The 27,272-nt window shown below is 34.2% G+C and overlaps 2 protein-coding genes across 2 annotated transcripts in view; one reads left to right on the top strand and one right to left on the bottom strand.

The window, feature by feature from the left end:
* The window catches only part of MCU (mitochondrial calcium uniporter), a 245,994-nt gene that overhangs the window by 160,643 nt on the left and 58,079 nt on the right, over nt 1-27,272 (bottom strand). The gene's annotated exons all lie outside the window — the stretch shown is intronic.
* On the top strand, nt 7,261-16,037 carry LOC149426592 (uncharacterized). Its single transcript, XM_089635110.1, has 3 exons — nt 7,261-7,553; nt 9,911-10,120; nt 10,404-16,037. Exons 1-3 carry the CDS (start codon nt 7,261-7,263, stop codon nt 15,604-15,606), a joined length of 5,706 nt encoding a protein of 1,901 aa, XP_089491236.1. The 3' UTR covers nt 15,607-16,037.

The following is a 27,272-nucleotide window of genomic DNA, read 5'->3' as shown; positions in this document are numbered from 1 at the left end:
ATTAAAACATGGAATGTCATTTTTGTACCAGTTGTATATTGTTATTTTTAGAGATCATAGTTTCTTACTTATGTTCGATCCTCGTGACGCAGACAATTGGCAGGTCTGTTACATTTAGTCCTATTGGAAGCATTAAAGATACATCTGAGAGAAGTAAATTCTATATTTAAAACGAGCCAGCAACTTAATAATATCGTATATGTACCTATGCATTTAAAGAAAATTAATCCTAAACCTCATTTTATTGATGAGATGTTTTAAAATGGTTTGTCTCTTTTGGAAAATCGATATAATCATCATAAGATTACTGAAATGGATTAAATCAGTAGATACTTTAATGAAAATCAATGGACACAGATAGATTCTGTTGTTTGATACCTACACTAGCTGAGTATGTTTCTTTTTGAGCATGTGACTGTGACGCATAAAGAACAGAGTTGTGAAAATGTTCATATATTTTGCATGACAAAATCTACGGCTGGAGCCTCTATTTTACATAATAATAATAAAGCGACAGGAGAACTATGTACCTATAGATATATAATTTAGTAGAGAATTACGGGGCTCGACCCATTTTAAGTTACTTTCTAAGTAAAAACGGGCTAGGCGCCGAGAGTAAAGGTTGGCAAAATAAAATTAGATAAATCATAGAGCTAAAGCGTGGTCTTTTTATAAAATTATGCCTTCTGAGAAATATTGATGGGCTTTCATCAACAATATAACTCCAAAGAAAGCTTCGTGAGAGTTATGATCTTATATTATATATTGCAGCGAAAAAAGATAATCGAAAGAGATATTATGAAAGAATTTAATTTACCCCCGAAGTAGTTGTATTTTCAACAACTCCAAATGCAGGCAATAATGTGACAAAGCGCATTATTACTGTAATCCATTCGAACATGAATCTGTGTTCTCCGACGTTTTGACATTTTAAATGACTATTTTGATTATGACATAAATTGTTGTTGTACAGATAAGACTCGTGAGATTTGAGAATTGAGAAACAGATTCCGATATGCGTGAGATGTTACGTTACACGTGACGAATAAATTTATACTCTATTCAATGACTCTTAGAATTGAAATACGTGAATTTAAAATCACATCAAAACCTTTACTTTCTCGTTTTAATGAGCCATGGACAAAATGCAATCAATAAACATCCAAGAACACAATAAGCGACCAACGTAAACAAAACACTTTAAAGCCTACATGAAAAAGTTTGTATGTAAATGGGGTGAAACGATTTTCTAAATAACACAAGATGCTGAGCGTGTGGCATTAAATTTGCCGGTCCATATAAATTGTTACAAAGAAATCGGAATGCGTGGAGAATGCAGATTTTTTATCTTCACAGTCCGCGGCTGCATTTACAATTTCTCAATAATCCCGAAGAAGCCATTAGTTGATTTTCTCCATTACTGTGATGTCTTTATTGGGTAAAAAATATAAAATTGTGATTTTCTTGCGAAACACATAATCATTTTTTTAAATTGTATTACTTGGATTGTGACAGCGAAGAGTAAGAAATATAGTTGAATTATTAGTTACAGAATGCATCCCAAAGGGAAAAACTATTATACGATATTATTATATATCAGCATTCTCGATTGCTATTTATCTATCTACGTATCTTATTTTTTAATTTCCCGAGGGACTGGCTGTGATAAGTTACTTTTTTTCTCGACCGTCACGATAAAATGAGATACATATTATACATTATCTACCATTCAGGTTTTAAAAGCTTGCAAAACAATTATTTCAATATCGATTTCCAGCTATCGGTGGATTTAACCGAGTGAGACGGTGACAGGCAAAATTCATTGCCCGGAGACGTAACCTTTGCTAAATCAATATCAATGCCGGTGATTCATGTCGAATCAGCTAAAGTCTTTGATCAGTGTAAGTGAGACGTGAACAGCAAAACACTGGACTTTAGTAAGTCGAGGTCGGACCACTAGACCAAGGCTCTAGATCAACCATAGCCCGCCAAGCTTTTATGTGCGGCCCTAAACACATTTATTATTAGGAACATGATTTTCAAAAATCTGGCATTCTAAATTTCGTATAACTTGAGATTCGTTTCGACGTTGACGCAGAGATAGTGACACCCGAAGAGGATTACTTTCTGAAAAATACAACACTGTACAAAATTGTGCCTTCCTTCTCCTCACATTGTTTGCATCAACATATCTTTGTGAATCATCGTATTCCAAAATGAAATATGCAAAAAAATACGTCTACAGGAATCGACTAACTGATTCTCACGTTGATGACGTATTGAGGGTAGCATGCAGCAATTATAAACCCGATTTGTCGAAAATTGTTGAAAATTTATCTCGATGTCAAAAATCACATTAATTTTGAAATAAACGCTTGGATACACATTACTTTGAGTATTACTTTTTTTCACTTTTGTAATTTTTGACGAACAGATATGTACGATTAGTATTCTGTTTTAGTTTATAATATATGAGGAGGGGTTCATGATTTTTTTCGTCATATGATGCGGCCCGCGTTACTTTACAAATATATGTATGTGGCCCGAAGACAAAAAGGTTGAGTATCACTGCTCTAGATGCTCTCTGATCTCGGCTAACGTCTTGTGATATTGGCTTATTCGGTTTGCCACTGAACAATTACCCGGACTACTGAATATATTCAAATATTCCCCGGCGATACAAAAATGAAAAGACTCACGTGTTGATGCTATTCGCATTATAATATTTTCAACGTAAAAACAATTTTCCATCTTAAAGTAACCAACAGAGATTTAAAAAAATATATTATTATCTTTTACAATTAATACACAAATTATTTTTAGATGTTACACAGTGTATTATTATAAAGAAAAATAATAATAGCCCTTCCTCACCATAAAGTGTTTTGGCTGACGGAATTCAAGCCTAAATGATAAAATCAAATAAGTAATAAAATAAATTAAATTAAATATTATAAAAATCTTTATTCTTTCATTCAATATTCTTTATATCTGGAACCATTCTTCGCAAATAACTTTCTCCGAAAAGGGATGAAAAAGACTTGTAAAACAGGAAAAAAACACAGTACCTCATTGATAATCATGGTAATTCAAACCACCGCGTTATCCAAACGTGACAAGCTTAATATTAAGTATTTCGAATTGTGGCGACAACAAGAATAACTTCTGTTTATGAATGCACAATACGGGTACTTTGAAAACCGAGGAAGTCACGTCCGTGATAAAATGACACGGCCAGAAGCACGTATCAAAGACTGCGCATGTGACGACTTGCGAACGTTCCCTCTTCCCGGAATTCACTTTCCCGATCGACATTGTACAAGTACACAGTACACTAGATACGTGTTTTACGTGTTACTCGATAGGCACACCTTGAGCCCGTGTCAAGAATTACTCACTCTGGGTACTCGGGATCAGGGAAATAAATAAACCGTTCAGGGTTCTGGAAACCACGTACATACCTATAGCTGCGTAGCATACATAACTAAGTTTAATTTACACCCCAAGTAAATACCATACTCGCAAATTCTCAACATGCAGTGAAAATTTACCTTATCGTTTTCCATTTTGATACATAAGAGGGTTATTTTCTTTAACGCACGCAATGTATCATTGCAGATCGAATAGCAAAAAAGCTATTTGTATAATCAAGCAAACAACCTGAAAGAAAATACTACAAATTATTGCATGAATTTCACTTAGCGCGCCCTGACGTTAAATTAGCTAAAATGTAAATTCAAGAGGTTGAAGTTTTTATGAGGGAGGTTTGTTAACATAGATTTTCCTAAGGGCCACGTGTTGCTTTCGTGACACGTGATTTATTGGGCGAAAGTGCTTACGTACAATACGAGTATATAATATTATCCATATGACTATCATCGTCGACGATCAAGATGATTTGATATCGAAAATACATATTCTTTAAAAATTTATAATCTTTAAATACGTATATATATTTTTTTTAACACTCTTATTTTACATAGATAAAAACAAAGTATTAAAATTACCAGTAGCTTTTGACATATTATAAAAAAAAACTTATTTTTTATGTTCACCTTATGAATAAGTAGCGTACATAAATATAAGACTTTATTGACATATGTAATGATATTTTTTTTTTAAATAAATAATCAATAATTCTAAGTTAGTGACTAGTGACAAGTGAGTTTGTTCAGATTAGTTATTAAAGTTTGATAACGTAGGTAGTTTTTAGAACAAGATGAAACGATACACATTTAAAAATCATATTTAAGTTATACTATAATATTGAAAGACAAATAATAAGGATACGTTGGTTAGGTACAATTAAAAAAGCAACAATAAGAAGGCCTGGCCCCACTTGCGATTGTAGTCGCGGAGACCCAAAAATTACGGCCGCAGAAAATCTACAAGGTGTACACACTTCAATAAATAAATCGTTGAATTTTAACAGTTTTCCAATGGATTTCATTAAAACTACTGGTGGGAACGCTATTTTGCTTCGGTCGAGAAGTAAACGGCGGAAGCATCGTCGCTGGGTACAACCAATAACAAGTCAAACATTATTGAAAGTGCAGATTTCAAGTTATTTAAAGATTTATGTGAGCATCCTGCAAAGCTTTTCCTTCATCTTGTTATGTTAATTATAAAGAGTTGGTCTCTTTTCCATTTCTTTAATAAGTAACTCAGTATCAATTAGTGTTTAATATTCGTCCATCATCACCGTCGGTAAATCCGTTGTCAGACATTGACACACAGACAAGTATTTGCAGTACTTTAAACAGAGACCAAAATAAGACTACTTCAGAACTGCGACTGAACTATCGCAAGTGGGTTCATATACATACCTGTCCGTGCAATTAATTTTGGTAGAGCGACAGTCCAGTCGCACTGAAAATAGGACACCTTGCAATTTTTTAATCGCTGCATTTATTTAGTCACAAGTGTGTGCACTTGTTTTTGAACCAAAGAGTTTTATTTTTACGAGTGAACAACAATAGTGGGCCTAATAATTGAAAATATTTAATACTACTCGATTTCGGATAAATAGTTTAAGGAACTCAATACAATAAATGTGAAAGTTTGCTTTAATTGATTTCTACGGGTAAAAGTCGTCATTAGGAAGACGTCTTTTTTGGTTGGCTCGTCATTAATTGTACTTCTTGATTTTTAGTTTTGCTTCATTAATAACAAATCGGTTACCAAACGTTTTCAATGAAATAGAAAAATGCATTGAACGTCGCGTCGATAGATAAATTAATTAATGCAATGCTTTTATAAAATATGTTTTATTACATGTAATTCAGATAATATTATTCATGTTATGTTTATAAAAATAGTAATATTTTAAGTTATATAATACGTCCAAAGTTTTTACATCACGAACAATGGGTCGATGGCGGCCAATTAATCTCAAACTAAATCTTTGGAAATCCATTCAAATTATAAATGCATTGTATTCCAGGTAACAACTACAAATAATATTGGAACCTCTATATTATTATGATAACATATTCTTGCTATAGTATTTAAGCTTTTATAAACAATAACGAATTGTATTGTTTTTTTTACACCGACTTGCTCCATTATTCTTCTACTTTTATAAAATAAATAATGTTCTTTATCTACCAGTATTGTTGCTCCGTATGTATACCTGTTTACAAACTAATACAGTAGTGTGTTGGTCTTGATTATAGACGATATAGAATAGCCGTCACGGGACGCCTGGCAGATGTGAAATATCGAAATTGATTTTTATTGAAAGATGTGAAAATGAAAGTAAACAAGTCTTTATATTTTTGATTAAAAAACAGTTAAATTATTATTATTTAAGTTAACATAAGTAAATATACCTATTACAAATTAAAAATTCATCAACGTATAGATCCATTACAAATTTTATTGAGAATAGAAGCAAATATAACGCAGAGTTTTCGCGGCCGGGCGGAAAGAGAAAACGAGTCACGAGGCTGACCAAATGGTTCCGTGCAAGAGTGTCGTCCATTTTCCACACAATAACGTCGTCCCGTCTTGCCACGCTTGCTACGCAAGGGTCGGTTTTACCCCCTAGGCGCGCCAAAAGAAACGATGTCATTTCGTGATGGTACATTTTCATTGCCCTATAAACTCTCCCAGTTCTGTCAGCGACGCACAACCCACGAACTGTGTTGATAGACCGTCCAAATTTTTCAAAAACGAAAAAATATGTTGAGAAGCTTAACATTACCGTATAAGTTTAGAAAATTGTTTAGTTTCGTTATATTAGTTCTCGGCGGCTGCTGATTATAGCAGTGTCATTGAAGCAAAATTAAACACGTAACCCTCGCGGCCTGTGAACAATATTGAACATAATAAATGGATAAACAGATCCATTGCCAAAAGGATTGTGCATCACTTAACTAGGTAAATTCAAAATTAACCTGATAAATAGGAACTTAAATCATTTGTCACTATCTTACAACTTGCGAGTGAACAAATTGGAAAACTTATAAATTGGACCATCACTAGGTGAACAGGTATGAAAGATAAGATATATGAATAATAAACAATTGTTATTTTATTGTTTATTATTCATATAGGAAATCAAGGCAAATACAAGTGTTTCACAGTGTCAAAGCTTGTACCCATCGGCCTATGAACCGTTAAATAGCAAGACTAGTACGGGTCCTCGCGTTCGTATGGACCTAGTATGGACCTTACTAAAAAATGTGTTTTAAAATTTTTGCGCAACTGATTAAAAAACGTTCACCATACATAATTGTAGTTATTTTAAAACCCGTTTACAAGTAAGGGGGGGGTTTATAATTTTCTCTTATTTAATAAATCATATATTTTAACTAACATTTTCTTATATCAAATAAGGAAGTATACAATTTGTCCAAAGAATCATCTCTACCTCAATAACAATTCTTTTTTCAAACTTTCATCGGACATATAACTATCGGACTAATAAGTAGTCCAAATAAACACGACAAGTTCACATTTAAAAAAATAATCATCACTGAAACAATAAAACGGCCATCATCTTGAATCGGAACGTACAAACAAAATTACAGACAGACGAAATGCAAAACGGACGAGTTAAAATAAATTCGGTCAACTGTCCGTGGATCACTAGATTAATCCATCATTTTTATAATAAATATAATTTTTATAATAAAATATAAATAAATTGCGGGCACTTAATTTGAAAATGGATCAATTGCCTTAATGTAAAAGAGGTTGTGCAATGTGCATCACCGATCTGGGGAATGCAAGATATCCTTATAAAGACGAATGATTATGATTTCCAGACACTCCGTCGATTCGGCCGTATCGCTGCGCAGCCAGCTGCACGCGGACCGCATCCGCTGGCCGCCGCGCTTGCGCTACCAGCAGCAGCGCTCCGTGTCGGACCTCGAGCTCGCGTACCGGCCGCGCGCCCCCGCGCCCCCGCCGCCCCCGCAGCCGCCGCCCGCGCCGCCCCGCTCGCAGGACCTCGAGTACCTGGACAACCCGGCCGAGAACCTCGAGTTTGCCAACAAGCGGCTGCAGCTACGCCCGCCCCGGCCGAGGGTCGACGACGAATATTATAGGTAAATTATTCATTATAATTCTCTCCAAACATGCAATAATCTTTGCCACAACTCAACTCTTTTGACTCCCTGTAGTCTACTGTTAAATAAAATAACTTAATCAATGGGCACTCACAAGGCACCAACAATCAGACACATTTTTTTTATGTACCGTTTGTTACGAAAATAATAAAAAATAAATAAATTGTACCCGAGGAAAGCAAAATTGATCCGCGGTTAACCAACGAGAAACTCGGCGCCCAGAGTTCATTTGGGTAGCATAAGATGTTTTTTCGACTTTTGTCGTTCCTCTTGACATTTAATGCGGGCCTATTTAAGACCAGCATCTAAAACTCTTGAACTGCATCACATCGTCATCCAACCGGGTGGAAAATGTTCACCCTGTTTTGGTTGTATACAATACAGACAGAGAAAGCTCTTGTCAGGTGTCATATAAAAATACAATAAAACTATTAATAGACACTCACCGAGAGCCTTCATTTTCGACGAACTGTGCCGGAAGATATTCAAAGTTTAGATCCAATATAAGTAAGGCATGTACATAAAGCTCTATATCATTAGTAGAATGGATTGAACCAAGTGGAAATCCCTTAATCTGGTCACATTCACGACAAACAGGCACAATCATCTTAAGGGTGATATAATATAGGTTCCGTTCGCTTTGTAATTAATTTGGTACGTTTACCATAGCCGTAATCGGTTTAACAAGAACTTGATTTGATACATAATATAATATCTGGCCCATAGTTCTATCGCAAAGCAAGGACACTACCCAATTCCTGTGCTACGTACTTAGTTTCTAGAAGCTAGGTACATGACTATTACGTTGGTATATTAAATAAAAATTGTTTATTGACAAATATTACACTAAACCAGAATCCAAACATTGATTCAGTAGATTTCAATGCCAATTAAAAAATACTTGAACACGAATTATTATACAATTACAAATGAATTTTCTTGTTGACAGTTTATATTAAAAAAACTTTTCACAGCTCGATATAAATATAAATACGAATTTTTTAATGTACTTTAATTAAGACTTGTTAGCTTTTAAGCTTCCTTGGGGGAATATTTATCAAAAACTATAAAGTATTATTAACCGAATATATAATTTTCGTACAAGTTTTGCGGCTGTTTTCACCCGACACACCCTTAACACCAACCCATAAATTAAGACGACCACTAATTAGCTCTTCAGAGCGAAACCCTTGACGTGTCGAACGCTATGGCATTAAAACATGGCATCATGTAAATCCTTGGAGGAATTATATTTATTTCACCTAATGTTAATCAGACACGGAATAACACCGCGAAATTAGCGTTAAATTTATTCTCTTCGAAAATAGATTACAGATTCCGGAGAGAAAAACTGAAATCTGTTCAATAATATCATTTCCAAGTAAATTTTCCAAATCACTCAAGCAACATGAAAGAAAGTAAGTAAACGTTTTATACACGTTTACGATCACTCATCCATAATATTTATATTTGATGAAATAAATGTCACAGTTTCAGCCTAAAGATGATCAAAACAGAGTCAACTTTCAAATGGAGGGTACTTACTTATTAAATATGGTGTGTTATTAATTTAGAAAAGTTTATAGAAAAAAAATTAATAACGGAAGTAAAGTAATAAAATATCCGCAGAAGCTTTAATAACAACTTCACACTTAGTTACATCCCCCGATAGCTACCCAAATTCAACCCTTCGATCTATCTTATAGAGATAATTAATCAATTTGCCGGGTATATTTTATAAGGGCACTCCTTCGTTCAAACATCAATAAAATAACAGGCGAGGGAAACCGTGGAATATCGGGATGGTCTCGTTCACCGTAATTCCACCCTCATCCGAGGTGCGTGTCGATTATCAATCATTCCTTAGTCTAAGTGTAACCTGTTACAGACACAATCTATAACGTTCATGTTTACATAGAGTAACATGCGAACTACTGAATGACAACTCCAATTTATTTTCGGAACTCAATTTCTAACGGAAATACAAAAAAGGAATGTTAACGTACGTAGGTAGTTCAGGTACCTATCATTTATATGTTTTTTGTGTCAGGGTGATAAATCGAACCAATTTTTACGTGCTATACAAGAAATTTATTGTTTAAATATTGGTTTATTGGACCTACATTCTATAAGCCAAATCAATTAAAAATATTTTAGGTATGGCATACTTATTTCTTGCGACCAGACCGCGGAAAAATGCCTAACCTTTTATAAACATAATCGCATAAAATGTAGATACATGCCGCTGTCAAGTATTAAAAATTGTAAAATTTTGTTTATATTGTGTAAAATTCCCCACAATTTCCAGGTTATTATATCAGTTGGTAACATTCCAGACACCTAACAGCACGCAGCCAGCAGGAGCGCTGGTGGCAGAACTCCGCACCAGTACCCCCGTCCCTTGGCACCGCGCCCGCCCCCGCCGGCCACGGGCCCGGGCCTGGCCTACGTCGCTCCAGGTCGCTGGCCGTCATCAGGGAGGAGACCTGCACGGGACCGCTCATTCCTAGAGCGAGACTTGCCGACAGACCACTTTACAAGGAGAGGTAATAGTCCTTTCCTCATTCGGTCATCCCATTTCACATTTTTGAAAATTATCAACCAGGAATTTCGTTTCGGAATTCGGAATACAATCTATATTTTGTTTGTGTTGTAATATTTTCACTTGTTGAGCCCTATTAGCGATGTTAAATTACTGGCGTTGAGCGTGCCAGACATAAATAAATATTCGACATTACGCACGACATGCATGTGAGTTGAGGTTAATGTGATGAATTCATTCCGTTCGTAGTAATAAAGTGATCATAGAACTAATACCGTGTGTTTCAGGGCGCCTTCGCGATCCAAGTACCAGACGAAGGAAGAAGCGCTCGAAAGAATCTACAATAAATCCAACAGTTCCTGCTACGGAGATATCTCCGACAATCCAAATCATCCGCCCGACGAACCCAATCTCACTGCGGCTGAAGGTTTGTATGAAGACGCGCAGATATATAAGAGCAGAAATAAACGGCAGACAAACGGTTGGCCAACTTCTACTGAAGGAGTCCAGCTGGACCTACAACCGTCGGAAGAAATCACCTACTCTCGTAACCCAAGTGAAATCGATAGTTTGGATTCTAATTACATTCACAAAAACTATAATTTCGATGGTAACCACGCAGGTTTTAAAGAATCTTCTCCTGAAACAACTGACCACGACATACATTCATACGCAGTTCCTCTAAGAAATAAACAACTATTCATTCGGACGGAAAATAATTATACGAATAAAGATATCCCTAGTGACTACTATTTGCCCGAATACCAGAAATCGGACAGCTTAAGATCATCAAACAGCAGTGTAGAAGGTTCACATGCAAAGAAGTCGCAAACGAACTTCCACGTACTTGAAAGCGACGCTGACGATCCAGAGTCGTTTGATGAGACATCTATAAATAAAAGTGACGGATCAACGAATGAAATTGATTCGAAAACAATAACAAAAGTTGCAGCCAAGAAAGAAAGGACCAAAGGCTTTATTAATTCTGAAGAAGAATTGAACCAATCTGTGGAAAGAATAACAACACCCCCTGACAAAGACAATATCAGTGTGACGTCATATATAACATTATCTTCGTCGTCTCCAGAGAGCCCACCTCGAAGACTCGAAAACTTAGCTGTTTCTCTGGCTGAAAAAATAGATGAATATTGTGAATCCAAATACAGTGAAAACTTCATAGAAATTCCATTAAATTTGCAAAGTGCAGGAAATAGCTTTAATAGTAAATCTTTTGACGATTTAAAATCAATTTACACCCAAGTCAACAAAATCAAATCGAAAAACATCGAACAAAAAGCTAAATATAAAAACACATTGGAAAGATATCAAAAACAATATCAGTCGAACGATAGTAGTTCAACAAACAAACGACATTACGAAGAATTTAAAACAAGATCTTTATATCGACAAAGCAGTTCGTCAAAAAATATAACTACCGAACCCTTCGTAACAACGCTAATAGAAAACCAATACTTCTCACTGCCGGATATTAATATCAGCAAAGGTTTAAAGCGATCGGAAAAAATTGATGCCAAATTAAGACAGCAAGACGACGAAAGTTTAAAAACAGGCCAAAATAAACGGCTGAAGTTATCAGATGAATCGGAGAGAAATAAAGTTAACACTTATCCTGAGACAAGAGAAGACAATTCTACAGAAATAAATGTATTTGGATTGGAGGAAAACGACTTTTGCGACGACAGTTTAAACCTTACAAATGAAAAAGATAGTCTTAACGAAGAGGATAATACATTCATCGTAGAACGGGATACGTACAAATCACTTGGAAACGTCAACAATATCGAGATACAATCTTACGATAAATTGATATCTTCAAATAATTGCACGGTTGTAACGGTCGATGGATCGATTATAGAGGTCGAAAGCGATAAAAATTATACATCGATCATAGAAAAGAATCCAACTTCGTCTTTACGTCCCAATAACCTTAGCGAAAACTTGTCTGTTAATAATTTGATAAAACTATTTGTTAACGAATCACGAGAACTAGCAAATGAAAAACAAAATAATATAATTTCTGATTTGCCCGATATTCCTGATAATTATAAATATTTTAAAAGTGAGAAGAACTCGGGTTCAATTATAGAAGAGACTCTTAAACCTAACACAACAAAGGATAAAAAGCGCAACCCAGTAACAAAACATTATTCCTTGAGACAAAGAGAACCTAAACCTGGTCTACGATCTCCGGATATATTTGCTCCCCCTAGTCCGCCCAACGAAATTATATCATCGAATGAGATAAAAGCACCTAATTTAACATCGAATCAACAATCATCATCAAACACAAGAAATTTATCATACCTCTCATCGGAAATTTACAACGGCGGATGTAGTCAAAAGCAACAAATCCAACGGTTGAACAGTTTTAAGACGAAAGAAGTACATATTTTGAATTGCAAAGCGAAAGAAGGGACAAATATTACCATTCTTCCATTAAGTGGTCATCAAACGATCATTGTAGAGCCACCGTTAACGAACGAAAATAATTATCTTAGACTAAGTGGTGCAGTACCACCCGACAACTTGTCAGCCCTTGAAGCTTTCTTGAACAAACCTAACCAAGAATTAGAGCCTCACGAAGAAATTAAGTTTGATCCCATACCCAAAAAAGTCGAAAGTCAAAGAAGTGAATACAGCTATTCTTCAATAGAAGCAGATAAGTCAAAATTACGTCATATACCGAAAGTAAAAAAAGAACGCAGTATTAAAATAGCTGCGGTACAAAATAAATTTGAAAGACCGCCGACGCGTCTCATAATCAAGGATAAGAAAATACTAAGTGACAAAAAATCCGAAATGTCTCGGCCACAAGTATTGACGATAAAGGACAACCGAAGTGGAAAGTCTGATACTGAGACGAATAGATTCTTGAAAATGAAAAACAGTTTACACGAAACGGAGAATGATAATGAAATTAATCCAGCCCAACAACTTAATTCAACAACTAAAAGAGAATATAACAAAACCAATGGGAGTAACGTACATAAAACTAATATTTTTAATGTAACAGAAAAAGTTGAAAAAGTCGTCAAAACAGACATGGAATATCAAGAAAAAATTCACTCTGTCAAAAGTTATTGGTCAAAATTAATAGAAAACAAGCCTGGCGAAGAACACGAACCTGAAGAAAATACGTATGAAAACATTGAAAATTTGAGGGAATGCCTACCAGATGATGTTCACGATAACCAAGTTACTTCGGTGGAAGACATAATTAAATCAATAGAAACAGTCAAAATTGTCGATAGCATAAAAAAGGCGCCATCTGAATCAGAAACCGATGTGTGGAAAAAAGAGGTTGGTCCAGAAAAAGAAAGGGCTGAATCAATTATTGAGGAAAGTTCTTTTAAGCGAATTTTAAGTGATTCAAGTAAATTTATAGAAAAGGCGTGCGATACACTTCAAGAAACACTAACTTTGGCCTCGGCCAATTCACAGACGCATAATGCTTTATTAATTAAACAAGTATCAGAACCCGAATACAAGAGCTTTTCACCGGATATAGAAATCGTTGAACTTGGTGGGATTAAGAAAGATCATCAAAGTGATGATATTAAACATGCAACCTTAATAAAATCAAAGAGTTACAGTCAGGATTGCGAAGATTTTGACCACGTCCGATATAAAGTGATGAAATCCGATGTATTTCGGAAAAGCATGATAGCAAACTATAAAAAAGAAGCACAATTCGATGGCTTACTGCAATATTTGCAAGATTATAGTTTCCAGGAACTTCTGGTCAATAATAATATTGTCATCATAGAACCAGTAAGAACAAAAATTGAATCAAATGGAAATAACACTGCTTATAAAAAATCTAATAATTGTCGCATTACTGGAGCCACTTCAAAACAAAACGAGAGCAACAAAACCGAAGACAAAGAAAATAAACAAAGGAAAACAAAGCCATCTGGACTAAAAAGGCACTTCTTTTATCACCCAATTCGTGTAAACAAGGAAATAATTGAAGAAGAACTTCCAAACCCAGATACCGTAAAAACTGTTCGTGACCTGTTCGAAGGGACTCTGAGGATGAGACGGCCTAAAGAGACTTCGGAATCATGTCTTTTAAGTGACTCAACTAGCAGCATGTCAAAAAAATCTATCTCTCACAAAAATCTTTCCGTGGATTCAAAGTTGGACAAATCTGGAACTCGTAAAAAGGTGATGAGATTCTTAACCATTGATACATCATACGGACAAAAAAAATGGGACTCCGCCAGTTTATCAAGTGGCGTTTCGAGTGGAGACTTGAGTTCAAACAATGATCACGATTATGATACGGATGCGTTGAGCCCATTTCAATCCACCAAGGTAAACAACGATAATATTTACTGTTCTTCAAGTGAAGAATATTTGTGTGAATCTCTCAATCCTAGCTTGTGTTATGAAAGTCAATATGTTAGTCAAGACATTTTACAGAAAATAAGAGAATGCGGAACGTCAATAACTTACTATGGAGGCAAGGTTCTAAATGAACGCAGAGGTCCGACTGTAAGCCCTATGACAAAAGCTATAATGGATGAGATTAGAGGTCTTCAGAGAAATTGTTGTAGAGACTGTACTCTTTGCCAAAGTAAATGTACAGAAGGGAAGTGTGCATGTCTGGAAAACGCGCCAATCTTAATAGATAAAAGCGAAACAGCGTCCGTCAATGAAGCAGACAGGTTCAGCAAGTGCTGCTCGTGTAGCGAGATCACAGAGAAGAATGATCTGCGAGAAAGAATAGAGCATACGAATGGGAGCGTTAATGGAGAAAATTACTTAGGATTTAAGTTTAAGCTAGTCAAATCCAATAGTTGTAGCAGTCGCTTGGAGCTTGCTGGGACAGGAGAAGATCAAAGTATAAGGCGTTTTTATAAATCCAAGAACAACCAAAACTACGATGACCCGCCACTCATTTATGATACTGAGCATTCTGTCAAAACCAAAATATGCAGGATTGAAAGTTACAGGAAAGGAATGGTAGCTTCACCGTTCAGTGATTTGGAAAAGGAAGAAAATCATGAAAAATGCGATGGTCATTTCGATTACTCAACGGGGAGTTACATTGATCGACAGTCTCAAACCCTTGAAAAGAATAATAACATACAAAAAAATAATATGAAGGATCCGATTACCGTAGTGGATGTCACAGTTATAGAGAAGAGTAAAGTTTCGAGAAATAGGAACGTAGATTTGGCTTGTAAAAATACTTATTCCGAAGGTTCTACTGAAGAAATTTCACATAAAACAAAGGAGAATCACGACAATGTATCTATTCAAGAAGGTGGAGATTCTGACAATATTCCGAGTGATCAGAAATCTGTTGCGGATACGATCAAATCTTTCAATGATCCTATAAATTATGAGAAGAAATTTTACTATGTCAATTCAGACAATACAAAAACCAAGGACAAAAAGAGTCATTGTAAATTTGGAGAAATGGTTTTTGAAGAATTCGAAGTACTGGAACCAAATATGTAACTCAGGACATTTTCAATGAGAGTTTACTCCGATATCAGCTATTTTTTAATCTTATTAATATTAACAATTTATTTATTATCAAAAATTAAAAATGACGATGGCGTAAGGCTTTACGTCGATCACAAATATTTACCTTTTATGAATATATCTGTATAAATCCATATTTAGCATTAACTTTAATTTATTTTAGTGAAATAAAAAAATAAATAATATATTTAGCTTTAAAGGCAAAGGGTTATTTAAGACATTATTTATATTGTACCGAGTATTAGAAACATTAAATACATTTTGGCAGACAACTTGTCAGTTTTATTGAAAAGAAGAATCCATTTACACTTGGTTTAATGATAAGAACATCTACTATTGCATTTCCCCCCAATACCCTCAATCAACATTCTAAACACATTTATTGCATAAAAATACTGAGTACAAGGGTATAGCTTATAGGTTACATCCTATTTATTCCAGCTAACCCAACAAATACACATTATATTACATAACCCAACAATTACATGTTAACAAAAGAATGTAAATAAAAATAATAAAAAAACAGAGGTATTTAATTTATGTAAGGTATTCATTTAAAGTGTAGTGAAGTTTGTTAAAAAGAAATGTTTTTAGTGATGGTTTAAATTTGAGTATGTCGGTTATTTATTTGATGCTACGCGGAAGGTTGTTATATACTTTAATTGCCATGTAGTTGTGGTCCTTTTTGAAATATAGTTTTGTTTGATTTTGGGATTAATAAGTTTTCTGTGAACCTTGTAGCGTGTTTATGTGTTGAATTTTTTTGTGGGAACTTCTCTGGAGATGATCGAACTAACAGGCATAACTCCATTATATATGTGTCCGTCAGAAGTTTGAGATTTTTAAAAATTGGTCTACAAGAATCCTGGTGATCGGAGTTTGTAATTTTTCGTAGGCACCTCTTGTGGATGATAAAAACATCTTTGGCTTTTACTGAGTTTCCTCAAAAATCTATTCCATATTTTATCATTTAGTATACGTATCCATAGTATGCGGTGATTACTGACTCGATGTTTAAGATATTTTTAAGAGTCCCTAGAACAAAAGAAAAGCTGCTGATTTTTGCTACAACTTTAGATACATGTTCTTTCCACTTTATATTTGCATCTAGTTGGATTCCCAGCAGTGCACAAGTTTGGGAAGGTTCGATATGATTGTTATTAAAGTTAACATTTTTGTTATAGGTGTAGCTTGTACTGGACAAAATTTTAAAAGTTCAGTTTTGTTTGCGTTAAGCGACAGATTTTGTGATAACAGCCAGTTTGCTATTGATTGACAAGTCTCGTTAACATGTTTATTAAACTCGTCAACGTCTCCAGTACATTCAAATAACAGAGCAGTGTCATCAGCAAACATTGAACATTCTGTGCCAGCAATTATTGGAAGTTCGTTTATGTACACAAGGAAGAGGAGAGGCCCAAGAATGCTTCATTGTGGCAATCAGTACCTTAAATACACGTACATAATTAGGTACATAAAGAGAATTTTGTAATTTGAATTGATTTCGGTAAAATATAATGAAAGAAATCAAATACCCATTAATCCATTTTAACGTATAACATTTTGGAGTCGTGAATGTTTCGATTAATAAATTAATTTTCAAAACAATCTTTCAATTACATTTCTCTATTAACCAAATCATAATAATATTTCACTCGGGTGGAAAGTGTCTATATCCGGAGGCTGCTCATCTAGTTCAGTAATTATTCTTCCCAAGAGGCCATCGGAGTTAAGTTCAGTTCTGAAACTTGGAATGAACAACTTTAGCCTATGCGGCCTAATAAAATTTTCAGGAACATGATGTATTAAAAAAAGATATTTTTTAAATACCACTATTGTTGAATCTTCTTTCAAGGTGCCGAGGTTTAATAAAATTAATAGTATTTAAATGATCACTGGCACTGAAAATAAGAGTATTTTTTGTCAATGTGATTTCCGAGCTGCAGCGGGATTCGGGTGCAGATTGCTCTGATGATAGCTAACCTCCATTAGGAAAGGGCACCGGAAAAAAAAAATATTTTCGGGTAAAAGGGGCCTTACAGGAAGTAAAGAAAAAACACCACAAATACTGAGAACATTTTTTATTCAGTATCTAATCTATAACAAAATGTCCAAATCGCCTGACTGTATTACTGATTTTTTAAATTCACAAAAAATAAATAAAAAATTATAGTAAATGGATAAAGAGAACTCTAACATATGTACATAGTATTTTCTTACTTTTCGGTGCCGAAAAACGTAACGGAACCCACATACTGTTAATTCAATGCAGAATTCCTTACATTTGACGTAAGACCTGGCGTGCTCATTTCATTCTGGTAACATGGCACGCTCTTTGCAAAGGCTTTTAGACTGTTATTTCACACAAACTAGGGGCCCTAAATTAAGCAGTCACTCGAAAAGGAAGACAATTTCCTAAAACGTTATTCAGCTTAAAAACAAGTAAAATTTCGCGAAAAACATGAGACAAAGGAATTCATTACTTTGTAACTACCTGAGGTGAAAAAGACGACATTATTTTAAAGGTTAAAAAATAAATGTCATAATCCGTCAATTTTTCCTGTTAAGATCCCGCCTGCATACAGTGGAATCCGAAGGCGAGACATTTTAACAAAACATTTTTTTTAAATGTATCAATTATAATTACATATTTATAAACGTATTACCTATCTCACTCTTAATAAAATTAACTCTCAATGAAATAAAAATATGTCAGATAGATAGAAAACAAGCTACATATACACTTTGTTTTTAATTAAACCAATATAACAATTTTAACTATTGAAAAGATTTTTGAACCAGTTGAATTTAAGTTAGAGAAAAAAAAACATAATGTTAGCAATACAGTCGAATAAAAACAAAGAAGAATATGTGTATATAAATATAATACTCGAAAAAACGTTGGTACATGCCTAAATATGCATAAATAATATACACATTATTCTTCTTATTTCGTATGGTTTTTCTTACACATTATTAAATATGAACTACTCTTGATAATAGATAGGTTTATTGAAAGATATCAATGATCTTCCTTGAACTTTTGGTTTGCATATTATACTATATGGGGAATCGAATAGCCTAATGACATTGCATTTAATACTTCTCTATCCATGGAGGTTTTACAAACTACGATATTAAAAGATTTTACGTGAGATTGTTTCAATTTAGTGCTCGTTCTTTCTTCAAACATAAATGTGGAAATTGGTGCAACAGGATATTCGGGAACATTTAGTTCCGCTAGTTAAGGCCCCGTAGTAAACCTACAAGATGGTTTGAAAGGGATATACCTATGTAAATACGAATGTTAATGTTCATTTTGAGAGTATGAATAAAATTAAAATAAAAAACATGTAAGAAACCACAGAAACAAAAAAGTTTCGTCTTCTAATCCATTATAAAGACATTTAATCATTTTATGCACGTAGGCACAGTTTATACGAAGTGAGTAAAAAGATCGTGTATAAAAATCGTTTCATCTACGACCGGTCCATTAATCCCTGGAAAGATAAAATAATCTATTGAATTTGACAAAAAACATTCTTCCCAGGATCGCTCATCATACACAAACTTTCGATGGTGTGGGGAAACTGTAGTAATAAAATAAAATGAATTGGAGGAAATTCGTACCTGGCCATAAAATAATATTGGAAGGCGCCAACTAATTATGAAGGCTACTAAGACCAATTTATAATTTTGATACTAAATAGCAAAAATGGAACTATTTTAAATCAGATATTTCTTAATTTAATTAAATCTAAATCTTAGCGCATACGTCTTATGACATATGTCGTGTGGCCTGCGGAATCTATAATATTTATTATAAAAAAGATCGATCGAAATGTTAAATTAATTTTACAACACACCACAAGAATTCACACATCAAAATTACACATTAAAACCAACAAAAAAGCACGACCATTCTTGTTATAAAAAGCAAAAATACTCCATACAAATTTGAATTGCTGTACTTCGTAACCCATTCAAAATGTCGACAAACTAAACGAGGAGATAATCGTCAGCCCACACTGTGTTTATTAGAATTCCTTTAGGAAACGAGATGTTAGTTCTATCTTTCCACCCTTAAACTGGTTATAGTAGTGGGGTGGTCGTATCCGTACGGACGTAACCGACACGTGCGGACTTCCAACTGGGAATAAAATACAATATTATGCGGCACATTGAGTCCTACTGTCAACCGACTATCCCTGGAGCAATTCAAATATGCAGCATACAACATTGTCTTTAATAACTCGACCGTTTAGTCTTTCTGGAGGTCGCATAGGGACGATTTAATAGTTTTCGAGTAGATTTGCTAACTTTCATATAGATTGAGGGAGTTCAGTAAAACTCAATCAAACTTTAATCGTTGTTTATTTAATATCAAACAGGTACACCGAACTGAAACATTTGTAGAAGACATCAATCAACTAATTATTTTAACATCAATAGTCAATTTAAACTTTTCGAGTAGCAAACTAAAATAGCTATCACCGAGGTGTTTGTTTACATAGTATAAACAACCTAACTTACATCGATGTATGTTATTATTATTAAGTCAAACCACGCAACACAAATCAAAGATTTAATACAGACAGACATCAGACATGTGTACGTAAATGTTAAAACTAAAAAAAAATGTACAAGAAGCAACAGATATTAAAATTTATAAAGTAAGAAAGGAAAATATTGAATTGTTGTAGTTATGTAGGTTCTTTATACCTATTTTATTAAAGTGTTATTATTGAAAATAATTTATTGTTCTTCTAATAACCTCAAAAATAGAGAGAGAGTGTTTATAACTATGTATAAGCTTTAGTAGGAAGTAAGGACCATTAAATTGCAGAAACTCCAGACAAAGTATTCCAAAATTGAAACCAATAATTAGCACTTAGATACGTTGTAAAACGAGTCCATCTCATAAACCTCATCCATCACGAGCTTGTAGCTACGAGAATGACGTAGAGAAGATCTACAGTGAATAATTAATCCCGTTACACCCTACAATAGGTCGCACTTCCATCTACTTACTCAAGTGCCTGATAAATTTACTACTCGGGAGACCCTCACAGGAACGTAGCGGAGCATAAAATTTTACGTTCAGAACAGAAACGAAAACCGGTGGTGGGCTGGTACACACATACGGTTACATTCGTTACGAGACGGCAGCATTTTCGGGAAAATACATACAATTCCATCTAGTTTATTTGTAAGCGAACGTTATTGTATTAATACGCACTATCGATAATGTACATTTAATGTTAGAGATAACATATTTATTCCAGAAATAGATAATACCATATATAGAAATAACTGTTTTTTAGGTCAAGGCCGGGTTTAGAGTTAAAAATGTAACAGTTTGACTAAATTTCAATGTTTGATACCCCTGATTTATTATATGTAATCTCTTTTCATACTCCAAGCAGGTCGGTTACAAGACAGCACCTACCATATTTTTGTAGCAATTCTATATCAACGTCCCAATTTCACACTCCTATGCGACGGATTCAACAGCTAGGAAACAGATACGATGTTGTTGATATATTTAGTACATCAATTTCAATATAAAGCATACCCTATTGAAGTTTTTTTCATCAAGTAGTGGAATATTTTAATAAAGGTATTTAATTTGATTTGACTAACACATAATAATTTTGTCAACTGAAACAGAAAAAAATATTTTGGATTTTTTATGTTTTGTGCCTGCATGCTGTGTAGATCAAGTTTAGTGATATTTATTTTTTTGCGATTGTTTTAAATAGTCGTTTCCTGAACTATTTTCATGTATAATTTCGTAAATATTTCTTTATATATATGTATGTAAAAGCCTTAATAGGCGTGAAATAAATAAATAAATATAAGGCTTTAAGTGAGATATAACCCGACCTAAAACAGTAGCTGGAGATTAGAGAAATTTTAAGACAGATTTAGTCCTATGGAATTTTTGATTCGAATATGGCTTTTGATACGAATGTCGTGCCAAAACAAAGTTTGATAATAAATCCTGTACATCTTGGCAGAGAATTTACACCCATCCTCTATCACAGAGCTATGAAAATAGCAAAGTAATCGACAGAAATATCTATTAATATAAGTGTGCATGTGACACCCGAGGTGGATGTGATTTTATACACATCGACAGTTTTATTCTCTTGACCTTCAAAATAAGAGGAGGGTCACTGTCTACTTTATACTCTCTGCGTAAGGCCCGGGCAACGCCGGGGACCTCACCTAGTCTAATAGGGAGTTCACGTCAATAAACCTATCGAAGAATACAAAAAGATTTTAAAAAAATTGTGGTTGGACCAAGTTTTCTAAAAAATACATGAGATGACGACGAAGAAGTTCAATAAATTGGCCATAAAGGACAAAATTAATAATGAAAATATGTTCCAAACGTGCACGGCCAAGTTCATCTTGCAGCCTAACGAACAGACCAACTTTTCTCATTAAGGGAATCAATTTTGCGGATTCAATTGAGCCCGAAATCGACAAAGATCTAAGAGTCAGTCGACTATTGCCTTTTGTGCCGAAGGAGCCAGAAAAAGGTAGCACTCACAAAAAATCAAGTTGAAGTGCGCGCTTCGAACCATTGGAGTTTTAGTTGCCAAAAAAAGTAGAATGGGTTCAATAAAAGCCTACTATGTAACTAGCTAATATTAAGTAACAAATATATCGAATGTTATTTCCAATTTCTAAATAGTGTAAAATAAAGTCGCTATCCGCGTCTGTCTGTTTGTGCGGATTTTGATAGGGTCTTCACTACCATTTGGAGAATTTCTTCCGGAAGGTTAACATATATGATACATGCATATTATATTTATAGGAAGTAGAGAAAAACCGATGTTTTATAATCAAGTCTTTAAAATATATTTTCGGGTACTACATTGCTAACGCTGGCTAAACCCCATGAGATACATCAAAATAATGAACTACGGAATTATATGAGTATATCTTAAAAAGGCCCACAGAAAAGCCCGCGATGGTATGTGTCTAATGATGATAACCCCAGCAACGCCGGGTAAACGTCAGCTAGTAATAGTATAAAACGGTTCCATGATAACTCAACACAGTGATAATTCAACACACTTTTAAAAAGTGATATAAAGTCACAAAATTTTTTTTTAACCTAAATAACCCAGTTAATAAAGTTTTTGTTTCATCACTTTTCATGACTTTTTAAAGATGTGATGATTTATCCGGTTACCGTATAAAACAGTGTGCGCATTCAGAAACGTCAGCAGTTTTCATCAAAATCGCGATACACAACTCCCGAACAGAATTTCCGTCAATTCGCCGTGAAATTCATTCTCGTTTATTTGTGTGAAATATTTGTGATATCAAATCGGAAAATTCATTTCAGGGGTAATAAAATCAATCAGAATATTTAATAACTCAGATGGCGGAAATATTTACCTGTGTTTTATTTGCATGTTACCTTTTTATCGTACTTTGAAAAATATCATAAAACAAATGGAAAATCTGAACCCAAAACAGATGCTTTATAAAAGAGATTAAGGGCAGTAAAAATCACATAAAAACAAAGGAAAAACTGGACACAAAACAAATGCTTTATAAAAGAGATTGAGGACAGTACCTAGATATTTAAATATATTAACAGAGGGGGTTATTTTATTTTAAATCTGTCAATTTTTGTATGACGGTACGTCAGAATATATTTTTTAAATATTTACACATTATACAACCGAATACCTACAACAGCGATTAAATATTTTCAAATTTATTTACTAAGAAAATAATTATTTGTGCATGAAATATTCTAGGGGTCGTGTTGGAATAAGACGTAGAAAAATTAAATCCAATAATTTCACTCAGGGCCTATATCATCATCATTGGGGGTGCTGCGTGGAGGGGTTTTTTAAGGAAAGGAAGTTCTGAGAAGGAAAAAGGTATGAGGAGTGGGTAGGAATCTGAAGGATGGGTCGAGAGTCCTTCTGAAGGTCAAAAGGTCTCCTTAAACCAGTCTCTTCCGCTCCGATCCGCCACGCAATAAGTGAGTAGACGCTTTCGACGCCAATAACTAGACAATCCTCAGCCCTTATGAACCCGGTCACTCCTACCAAGTCACCAAACGTAGCGAGCCACTTGAGGTGACCTATGGCAGAGGTATTAGTTATCCGATAAATGGTTCTCGGGGCGGCGGTCCAAAATGCCTTATATTCACCAATCATATCCATCAAATTGTGAACAAAGGTATGAAAACACTAGGCTTCGTATTAAGAACAACTAAAAACTTTAATTCTTTACAAGCCTTTATTAATTGAATATAACTCAGTAGTTTGGTCTCCATCTTACAAAATTCACATAAACAACATTGAGCGAATACAAAAAAATTTCTACGTTTTATAAATTTTAAATTAAATATTCCTGTCGAAGACTTAAAATACAATTTCTTATTAAATACTCTAAAAATACATACATTAGAAAATAGACGTAAAATAAACGATTTAACGTTCTTATTCAAAATACTAAACTCTAAATTCGACTATTGTGAACTTCTGCAAATCATAAACATACATACACCCACAGTAACAACACGACAAAATACAATATTCTACAGCAGCACACATGAGCGTAACTACATTGCCCACTCTCCGATACAACGACATCACACCATGGGAAATCATTACTTGGGTGATGTTGACATATTCAACACCAACTTGGCAAGTTTTGTGGATCATTTAAAACATTTATTTCAACAATACTCCTAAACACATCATGTAAACCTACAAATAGCTGTAATTTTTTGTTTTTGTTTCTTGTGTTTGTATGACTTGTTGCATAACTTTAATCAAATGTAATTTTATTCTTATTTTTATGTTTCAAAGTATCTGTCAAATTAAAATTATACTACCAACCATGTAAAAGCCCCCTGGGCGTTAAATAATTAATTAAAAATAAATTAATAAATATTTTTATTCGTCTCTCGAATGACTGTATAATGGCTCTAGGAGACTCCCTTCTTAAAATACTGTCCCCAAGGGGTATTTTTATTTAGAAGTTAGAAATGTGAGTAAGAAGAAGCAATTGTTTGTTGTTGAAAAATAGTTCTTTTTGTATTAGGGTTGTGTGAGAATCGGACAAACGAGATTGAGTTAAAAATGAGTTAAAAGTAGTGCGTAAAATAAACTCGTGAATTTGATTAATATTTCAGAAACTAAAATCAAAAGCAACTTATGAGCACGTTCTATAAGGTATAACTTTCAGAACCTTTTAATAACTATCAAGAACTAAAAACAAGGCAAATTTTCCTCGACCAGATGGACACAATGTTGCACTTTAAAACAATGTTGGGAAATTTTCGAAGGAAAATTCAAGCCAAATTGAAGCCACAGCCCGATGTGTAACGCGCCATCACACGCTTCATTGGCAAAGGAAGTCTCTCAATCTGAACAGGGTGGATGATAAAGTCATTTATTTAAAAGGTGCTAAATATAAAGAGGTTATAGCGGGGCTAGTTTAACCAAGGGGCTTGATGGGTCAGGCGAGTATCTTTGAAACCGAAATTTGTTACGAAGGCGTACCGTAAGGCGATGGAAGGGTGAGTGTAACACGAGGGTGTAAGTCTTTAGTAAGTATCAAAAACTGCCGGCGTTCGGGGCGTGAACACAATAAGTCTGCCTTCATACTCACGGAAGGGAATAAATCAAATATGTCGAAGACTGGTTACTTTATTTAATTCCCATCACAGCACTATTTTAGCAATTCGACGTTTAATTTCTATTTTCGTGGTGCGCCTCTACTCACCATCCGATTTGCAGTACAACTTGTAGGACAGAATGCGGGGTTTTGCAAATCGGTTGATGAGTAGGCAAAACCGCCAGCCGAATTATTATTACCTTTGTAGGAATAATCATAATTCGGTTGGCAGTTGTGCTGTCCTGCAAATCGGATGGTGAGTAGGGGGTTTAAATGTATCAGATCGAACTCGTTATGAACAGTTGGTTTAACTACACAATAAATTAAAGTATTTTATAATAGTGTCATCATATAGCAAAAAAAATTGTTTCAGTTGAAACAGTGATCAATTTTACAGTACTTGTTAAAAGGTTTACAAAAGCACGCTTAAATAACCCCGTTGCACTCTTAACATTGGAAAATAAAAATCCTTAATAATGGTCTGGACCCACCAGAACTTACCAATTTAATAAATCTTCATATTCCGTCTAGATCAACCCGACAATCTGATTTATTTTATCTACCCTCGTGTAGAACAAACATTCGAAAAAATTCCCCAATTCCCCGTATATGTGCACAATATAATACAAAATTTTACAGCATTGACATTTTTGGTAATAACCTAAAGAAATATCGATATGAAGTAATGCGTACGATCGATTATTAATATGAGAGTATGGAATGTATCGGGAGCATCTATCCTCTTCCTCTCCCCTTCCTTGAACACCAAAATAATTTTAATATTTTAAAACTTCATTTCCAATTAACTTTAGCATAAGAAACTTCTGTGGCTTGACTTCAGTTAACTTGTATATTAATATCTATCATTGTATATATTGTAAAAGCTGTTAGTTTCTTACAAATAAATAAAATAAAATAAATATCTACTAGTATTAAAATGTCGTTCGAGCTTCGTAGTGTAGCTGAGTTCTGGAGCCTGTGAAACCATGGCATCCCTGAATATAAGGAAATTTTATTATGAGTTTTTTTTTCCAAATAAAGGCTGCTACTTTATTTAGTTTATCCCGTAACGTGATAAATTTTGTAATGAAAGTACTACTCGAAGATTGGGATGACTGCGTTCTACGGTAGGTATCAATGTGACTTACTAATACAGTTATAACCGCTAATGAAGGGCTTTGAATACAAAGGCGAAACTGATGACGACATCATATATACTCGTACAAGCTACAGAATGATAATATTACAGTCGCCACTGAACTCACAACGCACAGACGAGTATCTGTTTGGAGCGAGCTGGCCATAAGTCGGAAACATTTACTTTGTTAGAACTTAAAACCACAACAAATATATATTCTGAAAGCTCGATAGTCATCACATCACATAGCGGCCCTTTTATGATAATTCCACCTGACCAGCAAATAGTCTTATCGCAGCGGTAGTGTGAATCTCTTTTGTTTTGTTGTGTTGTTTTACATTTACGTTTTGAGAATGTTATCAGTAGAGTTATAAAAATATATTTTTGGATATATAAGTAGAAAGAATGCACTTTATTTTAGAATATTTAGTTTTATTATTACAGTCAATATACTTACATTTGAAATCATATGCATTTAAGTCCAAAAAAAAAAGTTTTCGTAAATATCCTCATTACAAGCATTTAAAGTATGTAGGTTTCGTTGAGTTAACTTATAATTTTGATGGTATCTTCAAATTTGTATATTCCGTTTAAGATTTTTAAAAACAATTTATTTATTATCACTTTGTTTACCACTGATTTTCTTAAAATCTTTGTTACAAATTCCGAAGACGATACGGTTTTTTTAAAAATCGATTTACGTATTCCACCAGGAATATGAACGGTTTTAAAATTAGAAAAAATATATTATAGCTGAATATCTATCGTGGGTATTCTACGGATTTATTCCAACGACATACAATACAAATAGGCAAGTTATTGTCTGACAAAATTAACTCAA

This window comes from Hesperophylax consimilis, chromosome 1 (genome assembly GCF_061612785.1).
Source record: "Hesperophylax consimilis isolate HC1 chromosome 1, BYU_Hcon_1.0, whole genome shotgun sequence".
Taxonomy (NCBI): domain Eukaryota; kingdom Metazoa; phylum Arthropoda; class Insecta; order Trichoptera; family Limnephilidae; genus Hesperophylax; species Hesperophylax consimilis.
Note: the sequence above shows the minus strand (reverse complement) of the source record. Positions and strands in the feature narration are given on the sequence as shown.

Bases quoted from the DNA above. Each gene is read 5' to 3' on its own strand.
- LOC149426592 (XM_089635110.1), top strand. From the start codon at position 7,261: ATGATTTCCAGACACTCCGTCGATTCGGCCGTATCGCTGCGCAGCCAG. The intron at 7,554-9,910 runs GTAAATTATTCA...GTAACATTCCAG, and splicing joins GTCGACGACGAATATTATAG to ACACCTAACAGCACGCAGCC. The intron at 10,121-10,403 runs GTAATAGTCCTT...CGTGTGTTTCAG, and splicing joins AGACCACTTTACAAGGAGAG to GGCGCCTTCGCGATCCAAGT.